The sequence below is a fragment of the Choloepus didactylus genome, chromosome 3 (assembly GCF_015220235.1).
Source record: "Choloepus didactylus isolate mChoDid1 chromosome 3, mChoDid1.pri, whole genome shotgun sequence".
In the NCBI taxonomy this organism is placed as follows: Eukaryota; Metazoa; Chordata; class Mammalia; order Pilosa; family Megalonychidae; genus Choloepus; species Choloepus didactylus.
The window spans coordinates 7,108,956-7,122,932 of NC_051309.1; the positions used below are offsets into that span (position 1 = coordinate 7,108,956).

General features: G+C 45.7%; 1 protein-coding gene across 10 annotated transcripts in view; it reads left to right on the plus strand.

Moving 5' to 3' along the window:
• Positions 1 to 13,977, plus strand: part of JAKMIP1 (janus kinase and microtubule interacting protein 1) — a 194,557-nt gene that overhangs the window by 127,318 nt on the left and 53,262 nt on the right. For all 10 annotated transcript variants that reach the window (XM_037829363.1, XM_037829359.1, XM_037829358.1 and 7 more), the window contains 2 exons: positions 11,060 to 11,269; positions 12,552 to 12,671. In XM_037829363.1, coding sequence (XP_037685291.1) covers positions 11,060 to 11,269; positions 12,552 to 12,671 — 330 coding nt within the window. The remainder of the gene's footprint in view (positions 1 to 11,059; positions 11,270 to 12,551; positions 12,672 to 13,977) is intronic.

Below are 13,977 nucleotides of genomic sequence, written 5' to 3' on the forward strand. Positions count from 1 at the left end.
TGGGTGGTTTCCGTTTCCTTTATTCTTTGGTGTATTTTTCATTTTCTTATACTGAGTGTATATTCCTCTCACAATCAGGGGTAAACTTTGTTTTTTAAAAAGTGCTGTTGTTTGGGAGTAATTTGACAAGGCAGGGGACTGAAGTCACAGGTAGTACTAGGCCTCGGGCTTCAGGATCCCAGGAGGCGCCTGAGTGGGGGGCTGGGGTCCCCGAAACTCCAGGGGTCCCACGACTTGTTCTCAGGCCGATTTCTGAGCGTCTCTGCTTTCACTCCCAGGCCTGTCTGCTGGGACTTCCCCTTGGGGTCAGGCTGCTTCCCTGCTGGCCGGCATGGGAGAGACTGGCCCATTTGTGGTCATTTTTGTGGTCTTTTCACATCTAGCTTGAGGCTGCTGGGAGACACAGGAGGGTGGCTTTATTCTTTTTCTTTCTTTGCTAGAGCATTAAAGAAGAGAGACTAAAGTTTTCCCAGTGCACTTCATTTGGTGAACACCTGCTGGTCTAGCACAGATTCTTGGAGCTTTTATTTTAGGCTTTTATAAAACCATGGCTAGAAAGGATGTCATCTGTTCACTGCACATTCACCAAGTGCCTGTAGAGGCTAACCCCCCACATCTGTGCCCTCAGGGAGCTCCCAGTCTAGGGGGCATGACAGATGGCACCCCCTCCCATATGATCGATACCAGCCTGGGAGGTGAAGGGCGGGAGGGAGGTCCGGGGCTGGGGCTCCAAGGGCACCCAGCCTGAGCTGCAGCAGGAAAGAGGAGTGGGTGGAAGGCTCCCTGGGCGAGGGGGACCCCAGAGCTGGTTTCTCAGTTGACCAGGGGGATTGAGTGGTGAGGGGCACGAGGCCAGGATGTATCCCCACTCAGTAACCCACTGCCCCTTCTCCTTGGCAGAAAGCACCCTGGAGACCTGTCAGGCCAAGCTGTGCCTCTCTGGATGTGTAGACACCATTTATTGTGATATTGGGCTTGTCTGTGATTCCTGACCCCAAACTTGAAGGGGCTGCTGAACTTCATGTGGCAGTGAATGCTTTTGAATGAGCATTTGAGTGATTATTTTCATAGCGCCGCATTTGGGAGGTCCCATTGGGTTGGTGGCTGAGGCCAGCCTTGCTTTACCGTTTTATGTAGTCCTCTTTGCCTTCAAAACAGTAGCCCCTAGTTCTGAGTTTCCACCAGTTGCTGCATGCACACAGTAAACAACCAGTTTAGCAGAATCTGGAGCACTACTTACAGTCAGCTGCAGGGATGGCATTTGCTGTCAGGCGGAATGGCCCTACAGTTAATAGAGTTCTTGGCAGGGGGGATCCCCGTCAGCTGAATACTTCTTTATCTGCATTCCAACACTGGGTAAGCATTAAGGCTATAGGGAAAAACAAGACATGGTTCTGGACAGCAGACAGCTGACAGTCCACCAGGAACAGGCATGTGAACAAATAATGACAGTGCGGGGGATGGGTTCAGCAATGGGCAGCAAAGAAGATGTGATTAACAACCATGTGTGGGTTTTGAGGGGTGAATAGGAGTTTGTCCAGTAGCCATGGTGACAGTGGGGCATTCCATGCAGAGGGGGCAATGCTGGCAAAGATTTGGAGATATGAATGGGCATGGTGTGATCATTTTTACCCTAAATCTAAGATGGTCAGGGTGATGTTTGACACTTGAGTTCCTAGTAAAATATTAAATAATAAAAATACAAGGGACTCTCCCATTGTCAAGTATGCCAGACTTTATTTTCCTTAGTTTAACAAGAGTTTTAAAGTTATGAGATGTATCTGGCACAAAGTCTACATGAGACAAATGAACGCCTGTGCCCTGCCCCTCGAGGGCTGAGGGATGCACAGGGTCTAACTGGAACTCCTTGCTTTGTTCCTGCCCACCCCCCACCCCCACTCCCCCACCACCTGAATTTGGAATGAATGATTCTAATGAATGTATTTGTACTTCAGTTTCCTATGCATGTGGTTAATATATGAAATAGAGGCTCATGTGAACATTTTAAAGTCTCTCTCTCCGACTTCTGGTGACTTGTGGTCAAGGATGTGTTTCGGAAGGGGGCCGCGTTCCCGGCAGACCTGGTCAGGGCGCGGACAGACGGCTCAGATGGCACAGTCACGAGGAAGAGGCTCTGCTGTGTTCTGTCTTCCTGCACACCCTCAGGGCTGGGCAGAACATGACATACCCTCTCGATGGCTTTACGGCAGCCCCCCGCAGAGCCCTGGGAGCCCCAGAGGGGTGGGCTGGGGTGGCGGGGCACGGCTGTGGGGAGCGGAAGGTGAAGGGTGAGTGGGAGGGTCCCGTCCCTCACCCCTGCCGCCGCAGAGCCGCCGTTCCGTTGCCTTCTCGGGCTGCTGTACGCTTTTTCATTCGAAGGAAGTGGTTCTTTGCCCAGTGCCTCATTTCGTAGAATGGGAAACTGAGGTCCAGGGAGATGAGTAATTCGTCGGCAAGCAGAGGGCCTTTCACTGACCATCATTGGACCTCTGGGGCTGGGTTCAGAGCTGACCTGCATCCCAGCACACCTGGAACCCGCTCTTCCCCGTGAGGGTGGCTAGGAGGGCAAAGGGCGGGAAACCCGGAGGAAAGGCTCTGAGAGTGTTACTGGGCATGGGGATGGGGATTCTTTTATCTTTTATCATTTTTTTAAGTTTTTTTGATGGTGGAAGAACATGTTCATTCATTCCCCACCCTCGCCCCTCAATGATTGAAAGACTTTGATGTTCCGAGGACCCTTGTAAGTAGAGCTAAGATACTCGTGGAGCAGCGGGAGGGGGAATTTAATTCCCTTAGAGCTGTCCAGGGAGTCGCAGTGAATGCCGCGGGGTGGGGAGTATGTCAGGAAGGGGGTCCCTCAGTGGGAGACCCTGTGGGACATCACAAGATTGGATGGCAGGGAGACTAGGAGGCCTCTGGAAATCCCTGTCCAGCTGTCCAGCTTCAGCCTGGGTCTCCCCGGCATTGGCAGATCATGAAGTCACACCCTGAAAATATGGTACTGAGGATGGCAGGAGGGATGTGGAGAAAAGCTTTTCTGGGTGGGAATCCTTCCTCCACCACTTGTTAGCTGTGTGACCACAGGCAAGTTGCTTAACCTGTCTGAACTTCCATTGCCTCCTCTATAAAATGGGGATGATCAGTCTGCCTCAGGGTTATGAGAATTAAATGAGCCCATCGTCCACAACAGTTTATAGTTTCTGTAATAGGAGACCTGTGAACTATGTTCCTTTATTATAGGAAATGTTGAAATTTATAGGAATGAAAAATGGGGAAAAAATCCATGTTTTTACAGAAGAGACTGCTTGAGCTGAATTTAAAATGTACCATGGATTCTGTATCTTGAAGACTCTGTTTCTATTTCAGTGTAGAACAAAAATGTCCCGTTAGGATATTCTCAGGGTGTGTGTGTGTGTGTGTGTGTGTGTGTGTGTGTGTGTGTGTGTGTGTTGTCTTCACTTTTAGTGACCCACTTAGGAAAATCGAGTGAAAAGAACAATGTCCATTTTTCCTATCCCTCCCCCACCCTCTGGGAAATGTCACTCTTCAGGCAATCCTGTTGCCAATGGCAACGTATCTGGAAAGTGGGCTGCCTGTTTCATTTCCTTGTCAGTTGGATTGGATTAGGAATGCAAGAGGGCTTTCTGACTTCCGCTCACGCATTTAATATGCCTCTTAAAATAAGTCAAGTCATGGTAGACATGAAGCAGTGAACTCCCGTTTCTGGACTTATTCCTTAGGTCACTTAGGATTAGACCTGGCTGCATGCCACAGGCATTAGAAGTTCATTTCTCTCATGAACGAAGTCTGTGGGTCGGCAGCCACGGCTGCTGTTAGGGACACAGGTGTACCCCAGCTCACCCTTCACAGGGGATCGGGACTGTGGCCCTTATCCTCAGGGGCTCTTATCCCCCATGGAGCACGGGCCATCACATCCTCATCCCAGGATCGCAGTAGGAGAGAAGGTGAAAAAGGGTGTGGCGTCATCACTTAAGAACACTTTCTTTTTAGGAGTTCTGCATGCTCTCCAGGACTTCCTCACTGGGCCACACCTGGCTGCAAGGGAGGCTGGCAAATGTCGTCCTTTTACTGAATGCATTGCTGCTCCAAATAAATCCGTGTGGGGTCCCAAGGAGGAGAGTGAGGGAGGATGTAGGGGTAGCCGCCTCTGCCTCATTCTTCGATTCCCCAAAACTTTGTGGTGAAGTGGAGCCAGCAAGATTATTCACAAGTTGGGTTCTCGTTGGGAACCAGCTGGGCCGAGGTTTTCACCGAGACGAATGTCCCGTGGGGCCGAGGGGACGCGAGGGCTTTGGAGAGGCTGGGCTGAGCTGGTCCAGGCTCTCCTGCTCCCTGGAGCCTGGGCACCTCCACCACGCCGAGGGAGCAAGGCCAGCTCTGAGGTCTGTGAGGGCTGAATGAGGAAGTGGCTGTGAAGTGTGAGATGTAGAACCTCACAGTCGCTAGGTGTGCAACAGGTAAATGCTGGTCCTCATCAGCTTCCTTGTTTTGTCCTTAATTTTATGTCAAATGGGATTTTTTGTTTGTTTGCAAGACAGAAATTCTACCTCAAAGTATCTTGAACAGTGGGAGTTGTTCAGCCTGTGTAACTGTGAAGTCCCAGGGCTAGTCTCAGGCCCAGGTCTGGTGGCCAGTTCCCCTGTCCTGGTGAGATCACCCAGGAGCCAGGCCTCTTGTCTCTGCTCGGCCTCCTGCTGCATTTGCACCATTCTCGGGCTCTCAGGCAGTGCTGGGCTGTCGGCTTGTTTGGCGAGATGCTACCACCATGCCTCATCCCACACAGTACCGAGGAAGAGAGAGACAGAGTGTCCTAGCAACACATCTCAAGGCCCTTGGCTCTGACCGGATCTTGTTCCTATCCCGGAACCAATTGCTGTCATGGGGCGGGGTCATGTGGTTGACATGAGCCAATCAGGGCCTGCCTTGGGAACTTGAAATGTTTCAGTCCCACCCCTCCCCCACCCCACACGCTGAGTCTGGGGTTGAGGGAGAAGGGGGTCAGATTGGATGCGGGGAGGGACCAAGTATGTCCCACATAGTCAGGTGATGAGTGCCAGGAGGGTCAGTGGCAGTGATTTGTCACTTCATCGGGGCTCCTGAGGGTAGGGGGCCAGGTCACTGAGCACTTGACCTGTGAGTCAGACCTCACGTCAGCAGGTAATGAGACTGCTGGCCAGGAGCTCTGTGGGCTTGGCACATCTCTAACTTCTGGAACCTCAGGACTCCGGTTAGTCTAGAAAATGCCAGCTCCAGAAATGTGTTCTGTACCGTCCACTGGTTCCTGGGTGCCATGTCTGCTGATGAGTATTTTCTAGGAACCTTATCTGTGGTCATTAGGGTATAGGCCATCGGTGCTCCCCTATGTGGGGAATTGGCCCTTTCCTAGGTAGAGAATTTGGGGTCTAGAGATGTCTTGCTGGTGATCTTGCTGCTTTTTGTGCGGGGAGCAAATGTAACGCGGTGGCGTGGACTCCGCTTTTGGAGCCGGCCCCAGTGCAAAGAGAAGTGAGGCAGGGAGGCTGCAGTGCACACACCCGACCGTACCCCAGTCCAGCAGAGCCGCTGGTCACTTGTAACCCCTTCCCCAGCAGGCACCCCCAATCCCCATGGCTTTCAGCTTTTTACTTATAGCACTAATCACACTCGAATCTAGCCTAGTGTTTACTTATTATGTTTAGGAATAGAAGTTCCAAGGGCAGGGAATTCGCCTCACTTTGCTCACCAGTGCTTCCCTGCTCCTGGAATAAGCCTGGCCCTTGACGGCACTCAGCTCAGTATTTGTTAAATTAATGAATGCATGATTGAGTGGCTTCAGATAATGCACTCCTTCCACACGGATTCTTACTGCTTCTGGATTGGCATCTGCGCTGGCAGCAGTATTTTCTGCATCTTTGAGGATTTGTCCCTGCAGTGCGGGGTGCTTCTACCCTCTCAGAGGGGCAGCACGCTGGGGATTTGGGATTTGGCGAAAGTAGATGGATTCCGTGGACTGTCACCAGGGGGCGCCGCGGGCACATCCTGGGCTGCTTGCGGAGAACCTGCACCCAGCAGCGTAGCGGGGGAGGGCGGGGCAGAGGGCTGGAGAGCTGCCTTTGGTTTTCCAAAGGGGTGTCTTTGGAAAGGGCTTGCTGGAACTATAGGATATAGCTAGAACTATAGAACCACCCAGGGCTGGTTCTCCTCTTCTATAATTGCAGTGATACTTTATCAGTGTTTAACTGTCTACTTTGGAAAGAAGCCAGACCTGTGCTAACTAGGAGCTAAAATAAATTAATGATGGTGGTTAGCATTGACCACGTGCTTTTAATATGCCAGGCCCTGTGGAGGATTCTTTTCAGGGATGATCTGAATCTTTCCAACAATCCAATAGTGCAGGTTCTCCATCATCCTCACTTTACAGGCAGAGTTTACAGGCTCTGTAAAGTGGGGATACCAGAGGCCTCACAGTGAGAGTGGAGCAGGGACTTGATCTTGTTCTGTCCACCCTGGAACCTGTCTCTTAACCAGGATTCTCTGCTGGGGGAGTCTTAGTCTGAATTTGAGGTCTGTGGTCTAGAAGGAGGATTTTCAGATTATAACCAGCATTAATTTAACAGAGTCTGTGTGCTGAGTGAGATGAGTGTTTTGTACTAGTTTTTGTACTAGTTTCCTGTGGTTGCTGCAGCAAATGACCACTGACCAGGTGGCTCCTTATAACACAAATGTGCTGACCCACAGTTCTGCAGCCCGAAGTCCAAAGCCAAGCTACCAGTGGGGTCTCGCTCCCTCCAGAGGCTCCGGGGGACAATCTCTCCTGGCCCTCCCAGCCTGGGTAGCCTCTGACGTTCCTTGGCTTGGGCTGCTCCCTTCCAGTCTGCACCTCCATCTCAAGAACTTCTCCTCCTTTTATAAGTTCATCTTCATTGCATTTAGGATTCACCGGTGAATCTCCTCGAGGGCCCTAACTTCATTACTTCTGAAAAGACCCCTTTCCCAAGTCAGGCCCCAGTCCCAGGTTCCCGGGGCCAGGGCTTGGATATATATTTTGGGGGCCACTCTTGAACCCACTCCTGCATTCATTCATCCGTTCAATCAAGGTTTGAATACCCAAAGGAGACGAGTTCAGGAAGGACAAGAGAGCTGCCAGGTGCCATCTAACAAAAGCCAGTGCTTACGGAATACCTCTGTGTGCCAGGCACTTTCCATGTGATACTGCTCTTATCCCCACTAGTCTGCGAGTTAGGTACTATCATCGTCCCCATTTTTCAGATGAGGAAACCAGGTCTCGGGGAGAAATTAGGTATCTTGGCCAAGATTATGGGGCTGGTGAGGGGTGGAGGCAGGGTTCAGCAGTTTGGTCCCAGCGCTCCTAACCCCTTGGCCTGTCTCCACTCTTCCCCTCCAGTCCTCGAAGCCCCTCTTTGTGACCTTTAACGAGTCACTTAATTTCACCTGTGGCACAGAGAGATTAAGTGACTTCTTAAAGGGCACACAGCTTGTCAGTGAGGGCTTAGTCTCCAGTTCATGGCTACTGCTGCTTTTTTAAAAAATTAAAAAAATTTGCATTTTTTTTCCTTTTTTTTAAATTTAAAATTTTATTTTAAGATTTTCAATATTTGCATACACTCTTTATCTGCCAAGCAATAACTCCCCTTCCCCCTGGTTACCTCTAATCTACTGTGTCTCTATGGATTTGCGATTTGTTTCATCTGGGTGAAATCCTACAGCATTTGTGCCTATGTGCCTAGCTTGTTTCACTCAGCATAATGCTTTCAGGGTTCATCCAGCCTGCAGCAGGTATCAGAACTTCATTTCTTCTTACAGCTGAATAACATTCCCCTGTGTATACAAAGCACATTTTGTTTCTCCGTTCATCTGTTGATGGATACTTGGTTTCTACTTTTTGTCTATAGCAAATAGTGATGCTATGAACATTGGTGTACAAGTATCTGTTTGAGTCCCTGTTTTTAATTCTTTTGAGTGGATACCTAGGAGTGGAATTGCTGGGTCATACGGTAATTCTATATTTAACTTTTCGAGGGACGGCCATATTGCTTTCTGCAGCAGCTGTACCATTTTAGTTTTCTCACCAACAAAACACAAGCGTTCCTATTTCTCTGTGTCTTCTCCAACACTTGTTGTTTTCCATTTTAAAAATAATCACCATTCTTGTGGGTGTGAAGTGGTATCTCATTGTGATTTTGATTTACATTTCCCTAAAATGGTTGATGATATTGAGCATCTTTTCACATGCTTACTGGCTATTTGTATATCCTCTTTGGACAATTGTCTCTTCAGGTTCTTTGCCCATTTTTTAATTGGGTTGTTTGTGTTTTTGTTGTGAGTTGTAAGAGTTCTTTATATATTCTGGATATTAAGCCCTTGTCAGATATATGATTTGCAACTATTTTCTCTCATTCTGTAGGTAGTATTTTCATTTTATTGATAATGTTCTTTCATGCTCAAAAGCCTTTGATTTTGATGAAATCAAATTTATCTATTGTTTCTTTTGTTGCTATACTAAGAATGCATCACCAAGCCCAAGGTCATGAATTGCTCCTATGTTATCTTCTATGGTTGTAGCTCTTATATTTAGGCCCTTGATCCCTTTTGATTTAATTTCTGTATATAGTGTGATGTAGAGGGTCCAATGTCATTCTTTTACAAGTGGATATCCAGTTGTCCCAGTACCGTTTGTTGAAGATACTGTTTTTTCCCCACTGAATGTCCTTGGCAGCTTGGCACCCGTGTTGAAAATCAGTCGGCCATAGATGTGGTGGTCTATTCTGGATTTGCAGTTCTATTCCATCAGTCGATTTGTCCTTTTTGCCAGTACCACATTGTTTTGATTACTATAGCTTTGTGGTAAGTTTTGAAATCATAAAGTGTGAGTCCTCCCAACATTATTCTTCTATTTCAAAATTGTTCTGACAATTTGTAGCCACTTACAATTCCATAATTTTGAGGATTGGCTTTTCTATTTCTGCAAAAAAAAAAAAAAAGAAAGAAAGAAAGAAAGAAAAAAAGAAAGGTTAATGGACATTTGATAGGGATTGTGTTAAATCTCTAGAGTGCTTTGGGTAATATTGATTTCTTAATAAAACTAAGTCTTGCAATCCATGAACGTGGGGTATCTTCCCATTTATTTAGGTCTTCTTTAATTTCTTTCAGTAGTTTTATAGTTTTCAATGAATAAATCTTTGACTACCTTCATTAAATTTATTCCTGAATATTTCATTCTTTTAGATGCTATTATATATGGAGTTGTTTCTTACTTTCCTCTGTGGATTATTCATTGCTGGTGTATAGGAACCCAGCTGATTTTTGTTTTGAATCTTGTACCCTGCAACTTTGCTGAATTCATTTATTAACTCTAGTAGCTTTTTTGTGGATTTTTTCAGATTTTCTACATATAGGATCATGCCATCTGCAAATAGAGATAGTTTTACTTCTTTCTTTCCAATTTAGATACCTTTTATTTTTTTTACTTGCCTAATTCCTCTGGCTAGAACTTCTAGAACACTGTTGAATAGCAGTGGTGAAAGCAGGCATCCTTGTCTTGTTCCTGATCTTAGGAGGAAAGCTTTTAGTCTCTCACCATAGAGTATGATGTTAGCTGTGGGTACATGCCCATTATCATGTTGAGGAAGTTTCCTTCTATTCCAAGTTTTCTGAATGTTTTAATCATGAAAAGGTGCTGAATTTTGTCAGATGACTTTTCTACATCTATTGAGATGATCATGTGGTTTTTTCTTTTGTTCTATTAATGTGGTATGTTATTTTGATTTTTTTTTTCATATGCTGAACCACTCTTGTATTCCTGGGATAACTCTCACATCATCATGGTGCATAATTCTTTAAATAAACTGTTGGATTCAGTTTGCTAGTATTTTTAAGAAGGATTTCTGCATCATATCATAAGGGAAATTGGTCTGTAATTTTATTTTCTTGTGCTGTCTTTATTTGACTTTGGTATCAGAGTAACACTGGCCTCAAAGAATGAATTCCTCTTGAATACTTAGGAAGAGTTTGAGAAGGATTGGTATTACTTCTTTTTTAAATGTTTGGTAGAATTCACCAGCAAAGCCATCTGGCCCTAGGCTTTTCTTTGATGAGAGGTTTAGATTATTGATTTTATCTCTTTCATTGTTATGGGTCTGCTGAGATTTTTTTCTTCTTGCCTAATTGCTCTGACTAGATAATGTGTGTGTTTCTAGGAATTGGTCCACTTCATCTGGATTATCTAATTTGCTGACTCTCTTATAAAGCTTTTTTATTTCTGAAAGGTCAGTAGTGATGTCACTATTTTCATTTCCAATATTTCAAATCAGTTGCTTCTTATTCCAGCGGTGGTGCTCTTTCTACTGTGTCAAATCAGCTCATGTCAAATGAGCTTAATTTTCATACTGGGTAAGCAATTTAGTACTTGTGTTACATTGCTTGAAATGATGGCACGCTTGTAGGGAGCACTCAAAAGTATGTATTGAATGAATAATGCCACAGAGTGTGTCACATAAAGTTAATCCATAGGGAATTTTGTTGAAACCATCCTTCTTAAAGCAGTCATTCTTTTGGTTCACAGAGAGCATTAGGGACCTTAATACAATCCAGTTGGGTGGAGGAGTGGGGGCTGTGGGCAGATCACAGAGGGTTAAGGAGGGAATGGGAGGAAATGCAGGTGGGGGAGCAACCAACTCCACGAAACAGCGCAGCTGCGGAGGGCATAAGGAGCGTGGTGGCTGGAGGGGCACAGAGGGTCAGGATTTTATTTTATTTTTATTTCATCAAGGTGAGAGGGTCTTGAACCTTTATCAATTTCTATGGGAGGGATCTGGTTGCACCTGTGGGATGCTTGAACCCAGTGCTCTCTGCCCCCAGTATCTGCACTTTCACCCTCGTACTCAGACTGAGAGTAAAGGGAACAGGTTCTTGTCTCCCAGGCCCTGAGTTTGCTGAGTTCAGTAAACAAAAGCCTTTCCCAGGCCTAAGGCACAGAGCGGGTTAGGGGTTTCCCTGGCTGTGAGCCCCTATGGTTGATTTTTCATTCTCTCTTTTTCAGATGGATGAAATCAAAGGGAAAGATCGGGTGATCCTAGCCTTGGAGAAAGAGCTTGGTGTGCAGACCGGTCAAACGCAGAAGCTGCTGCTTCAGAAGGAAGCTTTGGACGAGCAGTTGGTTCAAGTCAAAGAGGCTGAGCGGTACCACAGTAGCCCAAAGAAGGAGCTTCCGCCTGGCATAGGAGACATGTCAGAGCTGATGGGCGTCCAGGTCAGTGGCAGGGGTGGGGGCAGCCGCTCGTGCAAGGATTAGTGCCCACGATGCTGACCCCCTGCCCACCCATCCTTCCTTCTAGCAGCTGTTCTTGCAGCCAACTTGCCCACCTTCTGCTTCCTCTCACCCCATTTGCTCCCACTGTCCCTCCCTGCTGTCCACCCTTTCATCCATCTGTCCATCCTGCCCTCCGTCCCTTCCCTCTTCCTTCCCACATTTACCACCATTCCCAGGCCCACTGAGAATTCAGAGATGAAACTTGGCTGCCTTTTCCTTCAGTTGTCTTGGAGCTCAGTAGAAAAGGAAGAAATGAAAATGTGAGTGCAGGTTCCATGCAGTAAGAGGCCCCGAGGGGACCCAGTCAGTAAAGGAAGTGACCAAGTCAGGGCCCTACAGGATGAGAGGGGCTTGACCAGCAGGCAAGGTCAAGGTCAAGGTCAAGGGCATTTGGGGCAACAGCTTGGTACATAATAGAGGTACGGAGGAGGCTAAACCATTATACATTCATTCATTCATTCATTCATTCATTCATTCACACCTAGGAAAGATGTGTTTTAAGTGATTTATGCTTCCTTTTTTAAGTTGAGGGGACATTCACATGACATATAATTAACCATTTTAAAGTGAACCACTCAGTAGCAGTTAGTGCTTTCCCAGTGATGTGCAGCCACCACCGCTGTCTAGTCTCAAAGTGGCTTCATCACTCCAGAAGAATACTTGGGACCCATTGAGCAACCATGTCCTCCCTTCCCACAGCCCCTGGCGATCACCGATCTGCTCTCTGTCTATGCACTGGCCTATTCTGGAGATTTCATATAAAAGGACGTGTACACCTTGTGGCCCTTTGTGTCTGGCTTCTTTCACTTAGTGTAATGTTTCAAGGCTCCTCCATCTTGTATCCTGTATCAGGACTTCATTCCCTTTTTTGGCTGAATAATCTCATTATTTGGATGGACCATGGTTTGTTTATCCATTCATCCATTGATGGAATTGATGGACATTTGGGCTGTTTCCACTCTCTGGCTATTATGGATAACGCCACTGTGAACATTTGTGTACAGCTTCCTACGTGGACATATGTTTTCATTTCTCTCGGATATGTACCCAGGAGTGGAATTGCCGGGTCCCGTAGTAATTCTATGTTTAACCTTTGAGTAACAGCCGAGCTTCTCCACAGCAGCTGCACCATTTTACGTTCCCACCAGCAACGTACAGCTTCTCCAAAGTAGTTTTGGGTCCAGGTTCTTAAAAGTACATTTGTATCTTGACTCTTTTTTAGGATCAACATATGGATGAGCGAGATGTGAGGCGATTTCAACTAAAAATTGCTGAGCTGAATTCGGTGATACGGAAGCTGGAAGACAGAAATACCCTCTTGGCAGATGAAAGGAACGAACTGGTAAATCAGCCCCCGTGGGGAGATGGCGCCTTGTAGGCCACATGGCTGTGGGGCCGTGAAAAGTGTCTTAAGAAGAAAGTCAATGCAGCAGCCTTCTGGTTTGCTTGACATTCTAATTTCTTTCTGACTAAAAATCTAACACACATTCATGGAAGAAATTGGTTACTGCTCTTTGTTTCTGCAGGAATTTATCCTGAGCAAACAACTGGGAGAGTTCAGTGAGAAGTATGGAGAAGATGTTCATTGCTGTGTTGTTTATAATAGCAAAACTCAGAAACCCCAGTTGTTCAGCAGTAAAGCATGGGGCAGAGTCATTCTGGAAAGTTTGTACAACAAATATTATACAGTCGTTAAGAACGATGCTGTAGCATATTTAATTGACACGGAGATTTGCTCACCATAAATTTAAGGATAAAAGCAGTTTACAGAACAGAATTACATCGTCATCCTGGACACTAGAAGTTGTTCCCTTTAGTGGGGTGATGATGGCTTATTTTTATTTTTTGCTTATTTATTTACTTTCCTTTTCATAAAATCTTATGTTTTTCTAATTTAAAAAATAATGAACTGCAATTTCTGGTTAAAAATCAAGTTCTAGTAAAATTAACCATAGTTCTTGAACGTGGTTAAATTTGCTGGATAAACTAGACGAATGCTACAGTTTTTTTATGAAAGTAAATGCATCTGCAGAGGAGCTGAAGAAATGGTGGATGAAAAGTTCTAAAAAGTGTCACCTCTTATTTCCCAATTTTAACAGAACCAAAATAAATTCACTTCCTCCCAGTCCTCCTTAAAGGCACGTTTTCTATAGCGTTAATCAGATTGTGCATTTAATATTATGTCCTCGCTTTTCACTTAAATACTCATGAGCTAAAAGGATATCCTCATAAGCTACATAATATTTTATTGAGTAGATTTGGAATAAAATACAGGCTTCTTGAGACAATTCAGACAACACTGAAGTACTTAACTGGCCCTTCCATCTTAAAATCACTCAGTAGCTACTTTAACAGTTTGGAATGATTCTTAGGTGTTTTTAATGCTTATATAAACAAACTGATCCCCACTGTGAGACTTGTTTTGTCTTATTTGTGGTTACAAAATGGAAATTTTCTCCCTATGTATTTTTTGCAGCTTGCTTTTTTCACTTAATTTATCAATCAGCATTCCCAATCAGTCATAAAGATCTACCTCTGTCTTTTTAATGGCTGTGTTGTATTCCATCGTGTGAATATACCATGATTTATTCAGCTTTTCCTCTGATGATGGATATTTGGGCCATTTCAAATTTCTATGCTATTATAAA